Here is a 20,207-nt window from a genome sequence, read left to right as displayed (position 1 = left end):
ACTTGTTATTCATTTTGTACAAAGACAGCTAGCCTGTAGAACACTCTCTTCTATTGTTAGCTTTACTGTTTATACGATTGTGTAAAGAATATTCACTTGGCTCAGTTTTGTTCATAGTAAGTGGAAAAAAATTCAGAAAAGTAATTAGATAAATCTTTACCGTTATATACAACATGGAATTTAAAAAAAAATGGCTTGATAATAATAAAAATAAAAAATCTCTTTTAAAACCATTTATCAATTAATGGCCTTGTGGTTTTCCCATTTTATAGTACAACATATATCATAGGTATAGTAATGTTTTGTAAATCTTATAGAGCAATCTAGCAATTCATTAAAATATTAGGTGGAAAGACCTCTAATTGTTCTCGAACAATTAGCCTACTAGTTTTTTTGGTCAATTTTACATCAAATATATTCAACTACATACCCAATCTTTTCCTGAAATTAGTGTGCAGAAAGTGCCGTAAATCTTTATACAAGGGTTTATATTTTTTTTAAGAAGAAAAAAAACCCAGTTTCAGTATATTACAAAACAACCTTTTAATTTAAAACAACAATGTTAAGATTTAATGTCTGGCAAAAAACATGAATTGAATTCATTCAAGATTGCCTCACAGAGAACAAATGCTATATATCTGTAAAAACGTCAACAAAATGCCATCAGTCGCAGCAGTACTCTTCACTAAGAAGTCTCGCCATCTTGTTCCTCAACCTAAAAAGTTATATGAAAGATCTGCATTAATTTTACGTTTACATTTTATTTATATAATTATATAACTATGAGAGATATATTCAGGATTACGATACTGTAAAACACACTTATAACGACGTGCCTGGGTACAATGATTTTCCTTCGCTATAAGCAAATTTGTTATATATCCTTCAAGTTTACAACATGTTATTAAGTCGTGGGGAATAAAAATCACTTCCCTGTAAGCGTCAATTCATTGTACGTGTGTTCGTTATAACCATGTTTTACTGTAATTCAAGTCAACGCTAACTTTCTGAAAAATCTTTTTCCACCAAATATTGTACAAACTATTTACGTGCGAGAAAAATCATCGGCAGGTTTTCGAGAGCATTAACGTTGCAAAAATTTCTCGCCGAAACTAGTCCTTGTTTCTTGTCGTATGTTTGTTATAACAAAACAGGTCTTAATAACGCTTGGGTGCGAACATTAGTTGTTGCGAACCAGTTTATCGGAAGTACATCGCGAAATAAAGCCGTCACGAATAAAGTTGTTTGACAGTAACTGACCTTGACAAAAGGATGATCGAGTAGTTCTGCTGCTGTGTATCTGTCTGCGGGGTCACTCATAAAACAGTGACCCAGGAAATCCTTGCCCTCGGCACTCAGGGTGTCCGGAATCTGGGGCTTCCCCCCCATGCCCACCTTGAACATGATCTGGGCACTGTTTTCTAGGTCATACCAGGGCCTCTGTACAAAGGAAAATGTTTATGTTGTATAATAAATTTATCATGATTTTCGTTTGCATATCAAAAGTTTTAATTACCTGTACTGAAATATTTATTGGTACATGTATGGTAAAGTTTATGATCTACCAAATTAATTTTTTTTAAAGATTTAAAATATGATTTCGCATTAATACTGCATACAGGGTTATTTTAACCCCTTGTTATTTTCGCCCTCTGCCTTTTCGCTCACGGGTTTATGTAGAGCGGAGCACATCAAGAACCCTTGACTTGGGAAGATGATTTACACCCTACGTGTACATTACAAAAAAAATGATCCTCTTTATGTTTACAATGTATTAAAACACCCGGGTATTGATTTGTTCATTTTCCTAAACTGAGTAAATAAGTATGGCAGCTGAGCTTTGTCTTTCCTGTGGACATTTCCATAGATAATTATACATTGTAATGATAGGGAACACAAATTCAAAGCATTTCCCTACATTAATATACATTAATATTCTGAAGATATCTCTATTCAGTAATATCACTATTCTGACTGTAGATATCTCTATACAGTAATATCACTTTCTATTCTAAAGATATCTCTATACAGCAATATCACTACCTACTCTGAAGATATCTCTATACAGCAATATCACTAACTATTCTGTAAATATCTCTATACAGTAATATCACTACCTACTCTGAAGATATCTCTATACCACACTATCACTAAATTTCCCACTAAACTCTATACAGTAATATCCCTACCTTTCCTGTGGACATCTCTATCACCACACATCCCAGACTCCAGATATCTGCAGCTCGACCGTGTCCCTGGGAGGCGTTTCTAGTAATTACCTCAGGGGCCATGTATGCTGTTAAAATAACAACGGGAAAATATCAATCACAGTTGAATGATAAAGACTTTTTTTTAAAGATTTTTTCTGTTTTCTGTAAGCCTTGATATCATTCTGTGATTTCACTGTTATTTATTGAGTGCTAATTTCTTGACATTCCTGATAGATTAGACCCATGGAATCAAATGTTCATCAAAGTAAGAACTACTGTGACAATAATTTGAATTGAAGTGCAAGCTCACCAATGATATTTCCTAGTTCGAAAGTATCATATCTCAAGTAGTTCTTCGAAATAAATAGATTCACCTTGAACTTGCAAAACTGTCCAAAGCTCAAGGTCACAACATATTTAAAGATGAAAAGCAATTTTTTAAAATATGGCCTAGAAAGGAATTGAGCACTTTACCTTCAAGTTACAATGAACTTGCATATATGACCTTGTGTCAAGATAATGACGAAACCCTTGGGTCACAAGTCTGTAAGCATTGTGTGAGGTAGAAATTTTCTATGTTCCTCCATAAGAAAGATATGGACCAGTCACAAATTTTGCACTTTTCATTTCAGTGACCTTGAACTTGCCCAAATGACCTAAGTCAAAATCAAGACACACCCTTGGGTCATAAGCAATCATTGTGTTGAGTAGGAATTTCCAATGTTCCTCCACTAGAAAGATATGGACCAGATATTGCACGGACAGACAAGGTGATTCCTATATACTCCCCAAACTTTGTAGGCAGGGAAAGGGGGCTTAATAAAGTCCACAACAATTAATACCCATTAATACTACTGAAACTACAGTAGTTATTGAACGTTTGCATTTTAAAACGGAAGTTGTTGAATTACCCATGGTTCCAACCAGACTGTTGAATTCTCCAGGTAAAGTTGCGTGGCTTTTCAGCTTTTCTGAGCATCCAAAATCTCCCAGTTTTAGACACCCACTGGAGGTTAAAAATATATTGGCACCTACAAAATACAAGTATCAAAATAAAACAAGTCCTTGGAATAAACTATTCTAGTTTTTAAAAAGGGCCTTCTTGATCACCTGAGTAAACAGAAGATCCAATATGTTTCTTTCTTTTTTTTCTTGCTATTTATGCAATTGTCTCCAATTTTATTTTGCAAATTCTAAAACATTCTTAAATTGTGTTGCTTTTTCCTACCGGTACTATTACAATTGTTCTAAAAAATCTTCAATCTCGAGGGAGCATAAAAAATACATGTAGTATTACGTAACCTTTAATATCACGGTGCAGGATATTATGTTCGTGTAGATAATTGACGGCCAGTAGAATCTCCCGCGTGTACACTCGAATGTTGTGTTCGGGTAGACCCATCTTAGCCGCCTCCTCCAGAGTTCCACGATCACAGTACTCCATAAACACCAGCATTTCATCCTATAATAATAATAAATGAATTGAAAGGAAACATGAGCAAGCTCACATACCTATAGATACATAAACCTAAGGAATCCATACTAGTCAACCACAACTTAGCAAGTTACATGTATTCCAAGTATTAAATTAATAATTTATCCATTTTTTAGGTCACTGAAAATTCACAGTAAATGTCATGAATATTGTATGGGGTTTAACAGATTTCAAAAGTTCAGTGGGCCGGCCAGGATTTTTTTCGGATGGAATAATCATTCTAATACATTAATTTAAAGCTATCTTTCATTTGCATCCAAGAGCATGGATGCACAAGACAAGAATATCTCGTAGCTTATCAAACTATTAACCAATGCCAGTAAAGTATAGATGGAGATATCAAACTTTTATGCAACCTTCGGTCTTCCAGAAGCAGTTAATCTAATATACTGTAATATATTGTTGATACAACAATGGCGGTGCCCAGGGCTAAACAGCTATTTTAATGTGTTTAAATTTGTTTGATATATGAAGAATCCACAGTATCAGAAACTAAGCCTTACCCTGTGGACTTCAACTCCATAATACCGGACCAGGTTTGGATGCTGCATGCCCTCAAACAATATAATTTCATCAGCCAACTCCTTCAGGGCTTGATGATCATTGGCTTGAAATTTCATCTGAAAGAGTACAATGAATGTTGAGGCTATAGATTCAGAGTCGGATGGTGAGTCTTACTACAGGCTATAACTGAAAACATGAATGCTTTTAATTGGTCTTATATTACTTGAAAATTTGTTAATTGTTTATATTCACAGGTGCTTGAGGACAGTTTCGTTGCACATTTCAACAATTATTTATCGGGAGTATCTCTCGTCTTCTCGGATAAAGCTTCTGGAAGAATGGCTCTTAATATTACCTCCTTCATGGCCATCAATTCACCGTTGTCCATGTTGACAGCTGAATACACTTTACCATACTGGCCCTCACCTGTATTTACAAAACAAAACAACCAAATTTACCAGGTAAGCTTAGGCACCGGTAAATATTGCATTGGAATGGATCAGTTTTGTACAAAAATATCAAAATGAATACTGCCTCAGTCACATGTCATTGAGAAGTATTTAATCCTTTTATATGCCATTGCATGATCGCCTCTTCTACTTATCACCCATACCCACGGTTGATAAGTAAAAGACCCATGGGTATTTGACAATGGTTACTGTGGATTCATTAAAATAAGCGGGGGCCAATTTTATGGATTAATTAATTTGATGAACCAACTATGGGATATATGACTTGATAACCCTAATTTATTAATTCGTTGAGGATAATTATCAATTCGTGGTTGAGAGGTATCCAGGAATTCCACCAAAATTGAGCCACCAGGAAATCTAGTGATTCCACAGTTTATGCATGACATTGCATGTACTGCAATTGTGCAACTACAAGTACATATACAGTAAAACATGGTTATAGCAAACACGCTTATAATGAATTGATGCTTACTGCGAAGTGATTGTCATTCCCCGTGACTTTATTACCTGTTGTAAACTTGAAAGATTTAACGAATTCTGCTTATATTAACAATTTGAAAGTAAAATCGCCTTCCCTGGCACTTCGTTATAAGCGTGTTTTAACGTATACCAAATTTTTTTTCACATTAACTTCATTTCACTGAATATTTCTCTGAGTCACATGAAAATTTATGTGGCTATATTTAAGTGAATCTACACATTGTCAACATTTTTTAAAAATAAAATTCATGTTCGAGACAATTGAGTGTGTATTGGTAAATTTGCGACCGAGGCCAACTCTATGTTAAAATGTACATGCCATTTATGAGCACACACATACCAATCTTGAGTCCTCTTTGCCATCTGAAGTTGACTCTGCGTACACTGATGCGGTAGTCGGGCTCGATCTTGCGACTTGTGGCAACCCCGATGACCCCCGAGTCCCTGAGGCGGGCCTGTCTCCTCTCCTCCAGCCTCATAATTGCCCGCTTCCTTCTGTCCATCGGCTTTAAATCTTCTGTCTCTCCAACTATTAAAAAAACCAATTTTTTTTTCTTTGTCATCAAGTTACTTCTTCGTCTGTCCAAAAAATATATATCTCTATCACCGACTGAATACCTGTAAATTGGGGCTCATACCTGTAGAGTTTAACAATAATTTTTTAAGATTTTCATTTATCTCTCTCTAATAGTATAGTACCTTCTAAATATTGGTACCTGTATGAACCTAGCCTATCCCTGTAGAGTTTTTTGGATCCATATTTTTCATATTCATACACAAATTTATATATATTTTTTCTAAATTTTACTCATTCATCTAATCTTGTCTGCACAGACATAATAATTATACATACTGTAGTACTATTTCTTATAATGCACACTTCTTATCAAAATCATCCCAAAAATTATCATTATTTTGTATATAATTTAGAAAAAAAATTAAACGACAGAAAAAACTTGTAAATCTTTAAAAAAAAAAAAAAACCACAAGAATCATTTTAGTAAGCTAGCATGTGTTTGGGTTCAAGACAGTCTATAGTTTGGTTATATACTTCCTGTATTATATCTGCAGCTGAGTGAAATTTATAAGATTCCCAAAAATTTGCAATCAATTCTTGCACACAAAAAAAACTTTTTTAAAGATATTTTCATCCAGGAACAGGCCTTAATATTGTATGTATTTGATTCTAGCGATAATTCAAAAAACAAATTTATACAGAACACCAATCAAACAGGTTTGTTAATCAATATGTTATTAAAATTGTATAAACAAACTTTAACAAAAAAAACCCTCAATTTCATGAAATTATACAAAATATAACTTATAGACCAGTAAAAAGAAAATTGTAATTATTTTCAAATATAACAATTAACGTAATAAAACCAAATTGTTAATATGTTCATACATATAAGAACAATATTTTGCAGTTCTATTTTAAGGTTTTTATGAAAACACTTAATGATCTGTATTAAATAAGATCAAAGATTTTGAAGTTTCTTGACAGTGCATGGTAATAATTTCATCACTTAATTTTTCATATATATTTTAAAAAAGTACTGAACGTTATTTACTGAAAATATGATTTTTTTTTTGTTTCCAGTAATCAATGTTATAACTAATAAAACAATCAGTCCTACTAATTTTTTAATTTTTTAATCCAATAAAGAGCCCTTTACAAATATCATACCTTGTATATTTCCAGAAACCATGATACTATCAAATATACATATCAGAATTAATATCAGACACTATCAAATAATTATACTGTATACAGAGAAATATTCCCCCCCCCGTTTAATATTTGCCACATTCGCCCTTGTTGACAGCGGACAAATTTAAGACTGGGCGATTTCAAATGTCTCTCATTATTTCTCTTTTAACACAACTGTTTCTGGGCGAATTCGAGATGGGGCAAAACCATTTGCAATTGTAGAGGGGGGGAAATTACGAGGGGCAAAAATCCCTGTTTACAGTACATATCAGAATTAACATGATAAACACACATTAATGTTAAGAAATAACCAGACATATCTTATCAAATGATGAAAAACAATATTTGAATTTTTTTAGTTTTAAGAAATCTGTTACACTAAAGAATAGCCCAGCAATAGAAATATTAAGTTGTGTTCCACTTTGTTTAAAGCTAAAGCTCTCTTCAATTTAGATAAGCTATAGACCCTGATCACCAGACAAATAGCGTACCTCTGTTTTTCTTGGCGTGGATGTCCAACACAATGCCCCCATCATCACCCTCGTGTATCTCTACCTCTGCATGATAATCCATGGAATGACGCTTAACTCCTGAAATGGACCATGTGGCAGATGTAGGTACGAATCATGATGACCTCATTTATCGGTTATGAATACTGTAAATTCCTTATATTACGCAAGTCCTTAATTCTGGAACCCGCTGGTTTGTATCAAATCGCGAATGTGGAACTTTGCTATTTATTTCTTATAGTTCTCAACTCTCAGAAAATAATGGCGAGATTTTAAAATCCGCGAAGGGTGCTTCTCGTGATTTTACGCGAAAATAACCTCCTCGCGTTTAATTAGGAATTTACAGTACCTACATGTGAATATTTAAACCTGATGCCATGCACCCCATGCACCTAGTAACATTTCCTAGGATAATTATTGTATTGTTTGTTTTCTTGCGTTATGAAAATGAAAATCTCATGGGGGCATGAGTGCATACATTGTTCAACAAAGAGATAAGGAGATAGAAAACATTAAAATGCTGATTCGAAAATTGAAGGTACATGTACACATATAAACAACTTCTGAGAGAACTCACTTGATTCCTGCGTGGGCTCGCTCTGTGAGGATTTGTTGGAGATATTGGAAGTGGAGCGGTTAAACTTTCCCTGTACCTGCTCGGCCGGCCACGAAGGATACCGCAAATAGGGCTGTCTGCCAGAGTCGACACTGGAAGAGCGTGGAATGGGGGAGGTTCCTGTAAAATACACAGTCACTGCATTGATTTTTAAATGACATCTGTTTAAGGGATGAATGAAATTTCTATCCAAATTACCAACTTTTATTCACGACGACATTATTTAACCATTTAATGGTCACAAACGGGTTCACAACAACTAATATTTGCAAGTAAGCCTTATAAAGACCTGTGTTGTTATTATAACCATACGACAAGGGCTGGTTTGCGGCGAGAAATATTTCGCGAAGACAATGCTCTCGCGAACCTCGCAAAAATTTCTCATTCACAAATAAAAGTTGGTTTACTGTATATGATAATACAGAACTTGGGGTAGCTTATTTTTTATAAACCCCAATGCAGTGATTCCATCAACTACTGACCTTGACTGTGGGTTGGACTGACAGGCGTCCGGTCGGCTGAACCGATCACATGACTGATACAGCTATTGATGCTTTTCTTCAATTCCTAAATAAATATCATTTCTTAGTTAATAATTAGGATTATACAATCAAATATTGATAATGAAAAGTCATCAGCATTTATTTTGGCTCGCTCTTTCTACGAATTCGTTGGGCATGAATTTACATCCTAGAATTATCAACCACAATATTTATTCACTAATAAATTAACAAAATTACGATCCCTTTTACATGTAAATGATTGACAATACATGAGACTCAGCCAAAATCAAAATTCAAATTCCCCAGTATAAAGAATTAATTCATGCTCCATCTCGATATCTACATATATTTTAAGTGAGATGATAATTAACAGACAAGCTATTACATTTCTACATATGGGCTTTTTGAAACTTTACTCCTGAGACCAATACTTGCCTGATATTCTTCATCTGTCAAGCAAGCCAGAACCTTAGGATCACATGCAACAATGAGAAAGTCAAATCCTTGACTAGCCCACCTAAATAGTAAAAGATAGATTATATTTTAAAATGCCTTGTTGATATGTAATTTTGTATCCAATATTGATTTGTTGTTCTGAACTTACTTGGGTCTCATGCCTCTTCCTTTCTCACATTTGTCTGTGACAAAGGCCATCCACTCTTTGGCAAAGTTAACGAGTCGTTTGCTCAGCCTCTGTTTGGTGTCGCCTGAGACCAGGCGAGTCACCTCTCTAAGATACTGCAATAAACATGTTACAATATGTACCATACATGCATAAACACAAAACTTAGATGTTTTTTAAAAGACACAGAATAGCAAATGCCAAATACATTGTGTCACTCATCCAAAATACATCTATTGTACTTGCACACTATGGCATCTATATAAAGTTACATAAATTCAAAAATTATTCAAATTTATAGAATTTTATTTTTAAAATAAAAAATCTTTCAATTTCAATTTCCCCCATCCTCTTCCTCAAATTCAGATTCATTATCAATCATAATATATACAAATAATTATCTATCAATCATTAATGAATGCTTTGAGATTTCACTAAGTACAACGTAAAATGTACCAATATACCAGAGATAGAGAAAAGGGACAAAAATTAAATTGCAATCAATAAATGAAACTTTAACAAAACAGCCATTGAATTAACTGAATCCTAATTCTAATTAATAAAAATTAATCAGGGTTAACATTGTTAAAGTCAATCTATGGTAAAAATTTATTAACTTAAACAAGAAACAAAATAGAAAATAAATAACACCTTTAAGATATTGAATAAAATGTTGCTATTTTCCAAAGGAAAAAAAATCAGGGCAAGGGTTAAAAAGGTATTCACCTCAAACCCAAAGTTGTATCCCTTGAGCATGGTTTCTCTGTAGAGATTCAAAAGATGGTTTCTCTCGTTGTCGTCAAAGTTTGCCATTTCTTCACAGTAAAACTTTTCGTCCACTGATTTGATGGCTTGGACCACTCTCTCCTGAAGTTCCATGGCAGAGCTCTATTACAATATTAAATAATTTAATTTTGGTTGTAACTTGCTGCATGTATTTGATTGCCTTATCAAATTAAATGATGTCTATATTGTATAACATAACTTGTGTATTAAATGCATTTAATCTGCTTAAACATTGTGCTCAGATTCAAAGTCAATTTTTAAATATTAAATGCATTTTATTTTCTGAACAAGGAAGTGACCAAATTAAATAAAAAGAAATTTCTAGCTACCAGTACATGTATATTATATATGTACTCATAAAAGTATATTATTGTCTTTTTTATTTCAGGTAGATCAGCAAAGATAATCTAATTAATACAAGTTTTATAAACTTATTTCCGTGAACAGGAATTTAATTAACAGTATTAGAGAACACCAGACATTACCTTCAGCTCTGTCAAGGATTCGGCAATGGCTTGATGACAAGATGTCTGCTCATTCACAAGTTGCACCGTTTTGCCCATCAAGGATTCAAACTCCTTTCTCTGGGCGCTGAGCTGAGAGGAATGAATAACAACCAGCAGTAGGCCTTCTACCTACAAATGAAAACAAAACAATTAAACAAACCATGAACTTCAAAACAACAAACAATCTCAATCATATCATTTCTATCAACCTTTATTCAGTAAAACTTGGTTATAGCGAAGTCCTATGGACCAGAGGATTTACTTCTTTATATCCGTAATTCGTTATATCTGTATAACTAATTCGTAATAAATTTCAAATAATAACTATAGCTAATTGACTAATATATAACATATGTTTTCTTTCACAAGACTATAATTTTTACTAATTGAGGCTTAGAATAAAAATATATATTACTTTGATACCTATAATGATTGTGAGTCGAAAAATTTATATGAAAATAAATTTATTCAAACTATTAAGTTAAACAGTATTGCAAACTTTATTAAACTGAAGGAAACTCGTTATAAAAATGTTAAATTTCATTATTATTAACTTCTACCGGACTCAAAATCAGTTCGCTATATCCGTAAATTTTTTATATCCGAATTTGTTATTGCCGTAAAATTTTGCAAAGGTTTGTTAAGAATTTTACCGGAACTCCAAAAACCTTCGCTATATCCGAGAATGCGTTATATCCGTGTTCGTACTAAACGAGTTTTACTGTATTACTATTCAAAGTGTCCAGCCACCAGATTCATCTTAAATATTTAGGTATGATTTTCAAAGCTATAAACTATTATGTAGTAAAAAAGTATTTTAACTATCTTAGCTTTAAAATATGAATATTTCTGTATATCTTTATACAGAGATCTTCTTTTTCCGGAGATAAATATAGTCTATAAATGCCCATGATCATCCAGCCCTCTTAATCAAAACAAAAAAAAGACATTTAATTTTCAAAGTACAAAATTTTTTTTTATTATAATAGTTCAATCAATTCAAATGTGGCCATTTTTGTAGTATTTAAATTCATATAATTTTTCTCATATTAATAAGTGTAAATTACACCTGCTGGTAAATGCTTACTGTACATTATGATAGAGGTACCTGAATATTTTACATAACAGTTGAGAGTATAAATGGTACCTGTATGTGAGACAATGCAATGGCCGTTTCAGCTGTTGGGTCCACTTTGACGATTTGACCGAACCAGCAGGGGCAGTCCTTCACACTCCCCTGCCCACCCTGACAACACACCATCAGTAGGTAGCCGTCCTCTTTGAGCGTACCCAGGTCTTGTATTGAGGCGCTTAAGTCTTCTCGTCCACAAGTCACATTTAACAGTTGCAAGATGAGGCGTCGGTTGTCAGCGATTCTGGACGGGATGAACATCAGATATCCTGGGTCATTGGTCGAGAAGTTGACCTTAAAGAAAAAACAAATATTTTGCTTTTTCTTCACTGAAAGAAATTTCCAATTTACTGCAGAAGATACTTGTCTGAAATAATATATACAATCCCAATCAAAGAATCCATTGATAAAATGCTCAAGGTCACCTTCTGTTATAAAGTGTAAAGAAAATGGCCTAGATTTCACTGCTTGGAGCTACAGACACAATCACACACTTACCATCACAAAATTAGTTGTTTTTAGTTTAGCTAAAAGCTCAACTGTGGTCACTGCAATGTTAAAGTCAGCGGCTATTTCCAGATCCTTCAATAACAAAAAAAATACTTCTCATTACAGCACAACATCATTCACTCGGGCAAAATTTGGCATATTATTTTCATATGCATGATCTGAGTTGTAGGAATTATGTTTCAAACATGTCAAATAAATTCACTTCAGGTATCGGATGTACAATTGAGCCTGAGAGCTCGGGATTTTCCAGGATGAGCTCGGTAGATTACAGAGCTTGAAATAAATTTTCAAAAAGTCGCACCATTATTTATTTAACATAATAAACAATAAAGAATTAACAATTGATGCATTAAGTCAAGCAATATTTTTTTTCATAATTTTAAAACGAGTTATTTTAACTTTCCCCCCTTACACTGATTGTGACTTGTAGCAGCTTTACGTCATTTGCCGTTGTATGACGTTATTTTTTTCCCCCGGAGCTCTTGCAATAACGTGAAGAAAAAACCCCCTAATTTATAGAGTAAAGTTTGCAGTGCACAAGTCGCGTATTTCGTCGAAAAATACTGGGTAAGTCGTTTTAATTATTGGTTTTGTAGATATTGTGACTGTGCATAACTTGAATTGGGGTAATCTGGTAATTGTATGGCCCTATTCAATTTGTTCAATTTTTTGTATACCTAATTTCATTATACATGCAGAGTGTTTTGGACCTAACATTTGTATAACGGCATATTTGCTACTAACTATTTTTAATAAGTACCATGCATAATGGATTTCTTGGTTAAAATGCTTGTACACATTTATTTTAATTACTGTGTTTAAACATATCCTTGTTTTTTTCCGTAAATCATGTAACCAAGAGTCAAATAATGAAATTTCTAATCACTGATTGCAATTTTTCATCGGGATTTGCATTTCATATTACATGTATGTGCATGAACGGTACATTTTTCACTCTTTTTCAAATCGCTGGATTTTATATCATTCAAATAATGCTATTAGATACCAATTCCGACTGGTTTAAAGTCAATTTGTTTCACTTTGCTGTTTACAGAAATCAAATACTCAAAATTTGATTGACAAGTTCAGCCAGATTTCCCATGTCCGATGTTATGTGTGGTATGAGTACACAATCTTATCATGTAAAAAATGCATGCTTATTACAACATCACAGAGTCATTTATGGTTGATTCATATTTTGGTACTTGAGCATTGAATCATTATTTTTTGAAAAATCAGGTCTCATAACTGCAATGGTGTGCGCATACAAAATTGAATAACTCGCGCTGGCTATCATTTTTTGGTCAATTGTACATCTGATACCTTTAGATCTTGCAAGTCTTATGTTGAATCATAAATCTGTAAAATACATCATGTACATGTACATGCCAGTTTTAAAATTTAGCTTACTTTAGAAAATCTCCACATTACGTCTTTCACTTTAATCTAGAAGATTCAAATTCTAGAATTAAGTAAGGATACCTTTCGCAGTGCTTTTGCAAATCCTAATGCTTTTGAAGCCCTTTCTCTTGCTTCATTGAAGAGTTTTTTGCAATTTCTTGATGTCTGTTGAAACAGATGCCTGTAAAATCAATACATTATCATTAACACACAGATGTAACAAACATAATTTGAAAGGCATCTTGAATAACAGAATTTCAATACAATGATACCGTATATCCAGTAATTTTTGAGATGGTCTAATGTTCAATTTTTTCATAATCTCTTTTAAATTGAAAACTTTTGAATTTTCTGACATGCAAACAAAATCAAATATGTCGATGAGTATAAGATTGTTTGTTGAACATCATATAATTTTGATAAAAGTTGCCACATTTATTCTTATACATTGTATTATTTTGCCATCTTAAAAAATTGTTCGCCTGAAAAACTTATAAATTTTTTTTTTTTTTTTTTTTTTGGGGGGGGGGGGGGGGGGGTGGGTGGGAGGGAGAGTATGATTTCATTTTTTAAATTAATGAATTTCTGTGTCCCTGGTATAGAATGCTTCTAAAATGCTTCTACTTTTACTGTTTCCAGACAAATAACATAGTGAAATATACTATTATAGTTTTAAATGATTTTCGCCGAAATGTTGTTGTTGATTTGATTAATAGAGATATGTAAAGCCTGCACTTGAGACACATATCGAATAGAGATATAAAGCCTGCATATGAGATAAATATCATTAAGAGATTTTAAGTCTGCACATGAGACAAATATCATAGAGATATGTAAAGTCTGCACTTGAGACTATGCTATTAGATTCACCATCATGAGACAAATATCGTATATATATTGCCTGCACTTCTGACCTGATATCCTGGATCACCATCTTCTGTTGATCCTGCACTTCATCATTGGTGTCGCTGTCGTTGTTGTTGTTAGTGTCCTTCTCCCCTGGGTCTGATCTATCCACGCTGTCATCGTTGATCGTTAAGTTGTACAGGCTTGTTGAGAAATCATCAATTCCGCTCTCCAAAAAGTCCGCAATTGAATTCAGCAGACTACTGGCCAGTGAGCTGAAAGCACATGTAAAATCCATGTCACTAAAGTGATTTAAAAAAACATTGAGCTGTCTTCTCCTTCACCCTTCAAAATCACACCTTTGTAAAAATTTAAACCTAAATTGGCTGTTTTAGAATATCATTATGAAGTCTGTAGCCAGTACATGTACTGTATTTAGGTGAATATTCGCCCCTGTTTCATTTCGCACCTTTCACGTTTCTTGTCAGTGGAAAAATTTAAGACTGGATTAATCTGAATATCTCATATTGGCTCTCTCTAAACACAACTTTGTCTGGAAGACTCCAAAATGGGGCAAAACTGATTGCATGTGGAGAAGGGTGAAAATTACGAGAGCAAAAATAACTCTGTAATACAGGGATGGAGTGTATACAGGGCCTGTATACAACATTCTAATACCTGAATCGTTTGCCTGCTTCTGCCTCCCCTCCAATAACATGGGGACATATCTGCTTGGTGAAGAGCCATTCTGACTCCAGGACATTTTTCAGACTGAGAGATGCCTCAGGGAGACTCTGGAGAGCCAACATCCAGCTCTGTAGGTATGTGAAATACACCTGCAGCAAGTACAAATACAAAGAGTTTATGCCTGTAATCAAATCTCCTAAATCTATGAGTTGTGATGTTGGGGAATACAAAAAGACTTCGATACTTAACACAGACTCTGTAATACTTCTTAGCAAGGATAAAAACCAACATCTAACTTCTTCTGAGACTTTAAATTAAGTCTAACACCTTGTGAGGCTTTAACTTAAGTCTAACATCTTGCAAGACTTTAACTTAGTCTAGCATCTTGCGAGACATTTACTTATGTGTAATATCTTGCGAGACTATAACTTAGGTCTGACATATTGCAGTATATAAACTTGAATCTAACTTCTTGTGGAACATAATTTATGTCCAACATCTTGTGCAATGCTCAGAGTTACACTTACACTTATAAAAGATGATTGCTGGCCGGGATTTACTCTGTCACAAATATGCAAAATACTCATAATTTCTGGTTGCAAATCATTTTATTCGCAACTTGGACCACTAATCTTGTAGGACATAAATTTACGTGTAACATCTTGTGGGTCTTATTAAACTTACTTCTAACATCTGGCGGACATCGTTGTCAAACTCTTCCAGATCTTTCATTGTGTTGGTGTCCCCTTCTGATGTTACCTCGTCCACCATGGTCTGGAAATACTGCTTGACTATCACCGCTCCCCTCAAAACCTCTTTGCATTCTCTCAAAAGCTAACATAGAACAATAAATCTCAAAGAGTACAGTATGCACAAAGCATGGGTTTACTAGTACATTTCAGAATCCATGTGGTAATTATTGTAATTATTATGAATATTAATTTGTATTGGTAATAAGCAATGAATGGTTGGTCCTTCCGTAACCAAACAAAGATGGTTTCATGAAGACTATGACTATAAACAGGTTCTATACATAGTGTTAAAAAGATGTTTAATTTCTTCTATAAATAATCCTGGTTTTTAGACTCTGAATGTGTTGCTAGATAAGATAATGCAAAATGGAGGCCTCTAATTCCATTTCAAAAGCAAGAGGAACAAACAGTATTGCCCATTATACCAGACATGTAGCCATTAACATGAAATTTGAAAACATACCGGTCTTATGCTAAGAAACGAGGGGTCGATAACAGGTCTCTGCTCCAGGCGAAGCCGCAAGGCTTCATGAATGACTTCCAAAAACACATGCAGTAGGAATAGGTAGCTGGACTGGAATGAAGGCAAGCCCATCTGGATGAACTGTTCGCACCAAGCTCCGAAATCTGTGAGGCTGGAACTTCGGTGGAAATTGATGGATGTGGAGCTAGCGTCGGCGTAGTGGAGATCCAAGGAGGGTGAGGATGAGAGCTGGACTGTGCCATCTACCTCTGGTGACTACAATCACAAATCAAATTGAAAAGTACTGAAAATCCTGAAATTTGTCGGCAAAGAAGTACAATTGAATGAACTGTGGCAAATAAAATTGAATAATTTGATTTAAAAAAACCTGCAAAATCAAAAGTGCAAGTGAGCAAAAATATATAACTTGTACAAAAAATTAATATACAATAATCACAGTGAACAAAAAGTGAAATTTTATTCATTTATTTCTTTTATAATTATATTAATGAATAAAACCTAAAATTTAGATCAGACACTGACATAACATCTGAAGTGCTAGACGTGAACAATTAAGAGATGTATAGCAGTATATATACAGTATGACCAGACCCAACCTATCAGAAAGCAGACTCCAACCAAACCCCCATTCTGCTCCCTGTGTTCTCTCAGGGTCTGCTTAGGGTTTGCTATGGCGGACCCAGAGCTGACTCCAAGCAGACCCCATGCTAACCCAGAGCAAACATCGAAAGCAGACTCCGATTTCAGAAGCAGACCCTTAAATTGCTACTGAAATATGACCAAAAGTCTCTACTTGATTGTGTATTTGGAATATATTAGGTGCGGGTTTACAGGTTGTAAGAAAAAAGATTAATCAGCTTTTGTGCATAAAGCCAACCCCAAGAACCGACCCCGAGTAAACCCATAACAGACCCTGATCAGACCTGAGATCAGATGCATTTTTTTTTTAAAATGCAGACCAAGGCCAGAACAGGGGTCAGCTTTTACGGACTGCTTTGGTGTTAAGTTGTGTCTAGTCGATACTGTAATACAAATAAACATGATAAACATCCTAATCTAATGCATTAAAACTGCAAATTTCTTTAAAACTACTGCAAATGTTAAAACTTGTTTACCTGCATTTCTAACTGAGGGAGAGTCTTTGGTCTCTGTAAAGCTTCTCTTGCTCTCTGTAACGTTCTGTCCAAGAGCTCTTTGAACCTCAACAACATTTTATTCATGCCCATTCGCTTTAATGTCTTGTCTACATACTTTCTAAACAACAGTTTGGCTGAAGTGTGATGCAGCTCATCAAGGCTGGCTTCACTGGAGGCTCGAGAGAGACTACCGAGGGAGTAGGTCGAGGACAACTTGGATCCTCTCGAAGGAATCTCAGAGGAGTCCGGACTACTGATCTTTGATGCCCTTGAAGGATGGAGTGTAAACGTTACACGCTTAGCATTGTCTGTCTGTGCACCTAAACATTCTGGTGATGGAATTTCAACTTCGTCTTCGCTATTTCCACTGACAGATTCTTGAATTTTAGGAATATCTACTCTATTTAAACCTGTAAAATCAAATTCCTCCGATGATCGGGGACTTTCTATAACTGGCCAGTCTAAATCTGATGCGTGTTGTGCACCAAGTACTAGTCCTAATTTTTTTATTTTGTGGCACAGATCTTTGGTAATACTTTGCCAAAGATAAAGTGATTTCACTCTTTGAGTAAATTGTTCATTTTTATACATTTCATATTCTTTTGCAAAGGACCTTGATGTTGGAAACAGTTTCTCACAAGAATCTAGTTTGTCCAGCAATTCTTGGACGTATTTCAAAGCTTCCCTCTGTTGAGCGACAGTTTCACTTGAAAGAGTGAATGAATATGCAGTCCCTTCATTCTGCCGATTAGCATAGGAATCTTCTTCACTCTTGCTGTCACTAAGTTCTACTGAACATTCAAACCTAAAATTCAGTATCTCTTCAATCACACCTGGAATTTTTGCTCTCTCATTTTGTAGAAATTCCTCCTGTTCAAGCTGATTCTGAAATCCATTTTTTTCCATCTGAAGTTCCAGCCACAGGTAATCCTTGTAACGTTCTTGCCACAATTCCTGCTCTGAACTGATCTGCCTTCTGTAACTCATTTTTTCTTTCACTCCCTTTGCGTCTTTCTCTTTTTTGGAATTTGAGCCCATATTAAGCAGCGTTGAGAATATCTTGAAAAAATCCACTCTCTCTTTGGGCACTTCCACATTTACCACAGACTGCCTCCTGTGTTCACTCCTTCCAACAGACCAGCTTGAGCTCAGAGACTGTCCCATCATGGAGAGGGGATGAGATTTCAAATTAAACGATGTGAATCTGCCGGAACTATCCACTGGCAATTTACTGCCGAAATTAAAGGAAGAAAATCTTCCAGAGGTGTCAAATTTTGCGGCCGCCTGAGGCACAGGAACATCCACTGTAGATGTGTCTATGGCAGCTAAATCGCTAGAACTTCTTTTCGCCAAGCGCTCATGAGCAATTGTTTTAGTCATGCTTTTCTTTCTCATTTCTCGTCGATCCATGCTTCTCTTATCTTTATCGTCTGCAAAATCCTTGTCTAAATTGTCATCAGAGTCTATATGTCCAAGTTTGCAAAATAAAGGGTCATTTGCATACCTTTCTTTTATAACCGCATTTCGATGGGACTTCTTGGAGGCCTTCTTCAGTTCTGTGAATTGTTTATAGGATGATTTTTGAATGTTTGTCTGGTGTTTTTTCTTGTCTCTTTTTACTCCACGCATATAAGTTGGTGGGGTGACACCATACAAGTTTCCTGTTGACATTTCTTCCATAGAATTACATTGGTAATCACTCTCTTCTTCACTTCCACTACAATCTGCATCATGATGACCTTGTCTTTGAGGAGAATGTCCACTGAGAAAAAAAAATAAAACTGACAAAATTAAATTTCACTTCACACTTCATAAACATGGCAATAATCTGTCATAACCATAGAAAAACACAAAATAATTCATTCATAACACTGTTTAAATAATGCAACATATCTCTCTCTCTCTCTCTCTCTCTCTCTCAGACTATAGGAATTTTTATCATGTTTATCATTATTGCACCTTACATGTAATTTGGCATATGTAACTCCAAGGATTGATGAACCAACAAAAACACCCTGCATCAAACATTACAGTCTTATTTCAATTTCATCAAACACTGTTCTAACCAGGTCGACAACGCACTAATGTCTTACCCCCCCCCCCCCCCCTTTCTTTCCAAGCCCTTTTTTATTAACACTAACCTTGAACCCATTTACACAGAATCGTTTTTTGAAACACTGTAGTACAGCTCTTGCAAATGTAAATAATTTCCAACAGATAGCTAAGTGTTTATTTTGTGTATTCTAAGACTCAATGATACAATGTTTGTATTACCTAGTCATTCCGTCCAAGATAACATACATACGACGTTCACGACACTGCTTGCTTGCAGCATTAATACAGGTCGGATGCATTGTTTTAGCAAGATAATTTTGATTTTGCAAAATATCTAAGTTACATTAAGCTAATCTACCTGATGAAATTGTCTGGATCTTCCGCCAGTGGGTTAAAATCTTCGGTTGGCGTTGTCGACAAGGGAGTTTTTAATTCCCCGTCCGCCATGTCAAGTTTCGATAACTCCTGCTAGGTGAGCATGGTCAGAGTTATCCTTCTTTAAATTTCTACCCAAACGAAATCTGAATGTAGTTAATTAATCTTTTAAGATGGAACTTCTTGTTATCATTATTGTTTGGTAATTTTAAGAACAAATGCTAATCTATTTTTTAATATGAAGAATACGAAGATTTTTTTTTAATTTATCTGATATCTTAAACCTTTAAATATAGATCGAATGTCGTTTTATTTTAATTTAGTACAAATTGAAGGTATCAATCAATTTAATATCTTTATAACAAAAATATCACAATATCGGTATGACATCTTTTTATAATAGAGAAATTTTAA

General features: G+C 34.6%; 1 protein-coding gene across 1 annotated transcript; it reads right to left on the bottom strand.

The window, feature by feature from the left end:
• Positions 1-524: 524 nt before the first annotated feature.
• LOC105339386 (mitogen-activated protein kinase kinase kinase 4) lies at positions 525-19,881 on the bottom strand. Its single transcript, XM_066070932.1, has 24 exons — positions 19,777-19,881; positions 17,343-19,125; positions 16,207-16,482; positions 15,676-15,825; positions 14,983-15,140; positions 14,373-14,579; positions 13,540-13,639; positions 12,046-12,129; positions 11,563-11,841; positions 10,395-10,544; positions 9,850-10,011; positions 9,106-9,239; positions 8,937-9,018; positions 8,481-8,565; positions 7,960-8,118; positions 7,365-7,463; positions 5,503-5,691; positions 4,565-4,635; positions 4,209-4,325; positions 3,513-3,672; positions 3,122-3,241; positions 2,190-2,296; positions 1,261-1,440; positions 525-715 (listed from the first exon to the last, which is right to left on the bottom strand). Exons 1-24 carry the CDS (start codon positions 19,863-19,865, stop codon positions 686-688), a joined length of 4,971 nt encoding a protein of 1,656 aa, XP_065927004.1. The 5' UTR covers positions 19,866-19,881; the 3' UTR covers positions 525-685.
• Positions 19,882-20,207: the final 326 nt, after the last annotated feature.

Source organism: Magallana gigas, chromosome 9 (genome assembly GCF_963853765.1).
Source record: "Magallana gigas chromosome 9, xbMagGiga1.1, whole genome shotgun sequence".
Lineage (NCBI taxonomy): Eukaryota > Metazoa > Mollusca > Bivalvia > Ostreida > Ostreidae > Magallana > Magallana gigas.
Note: the sequence above shows the minus strand (reverse complement) of the source record. Positions and strands in the feature narration are given on the sequence as shown.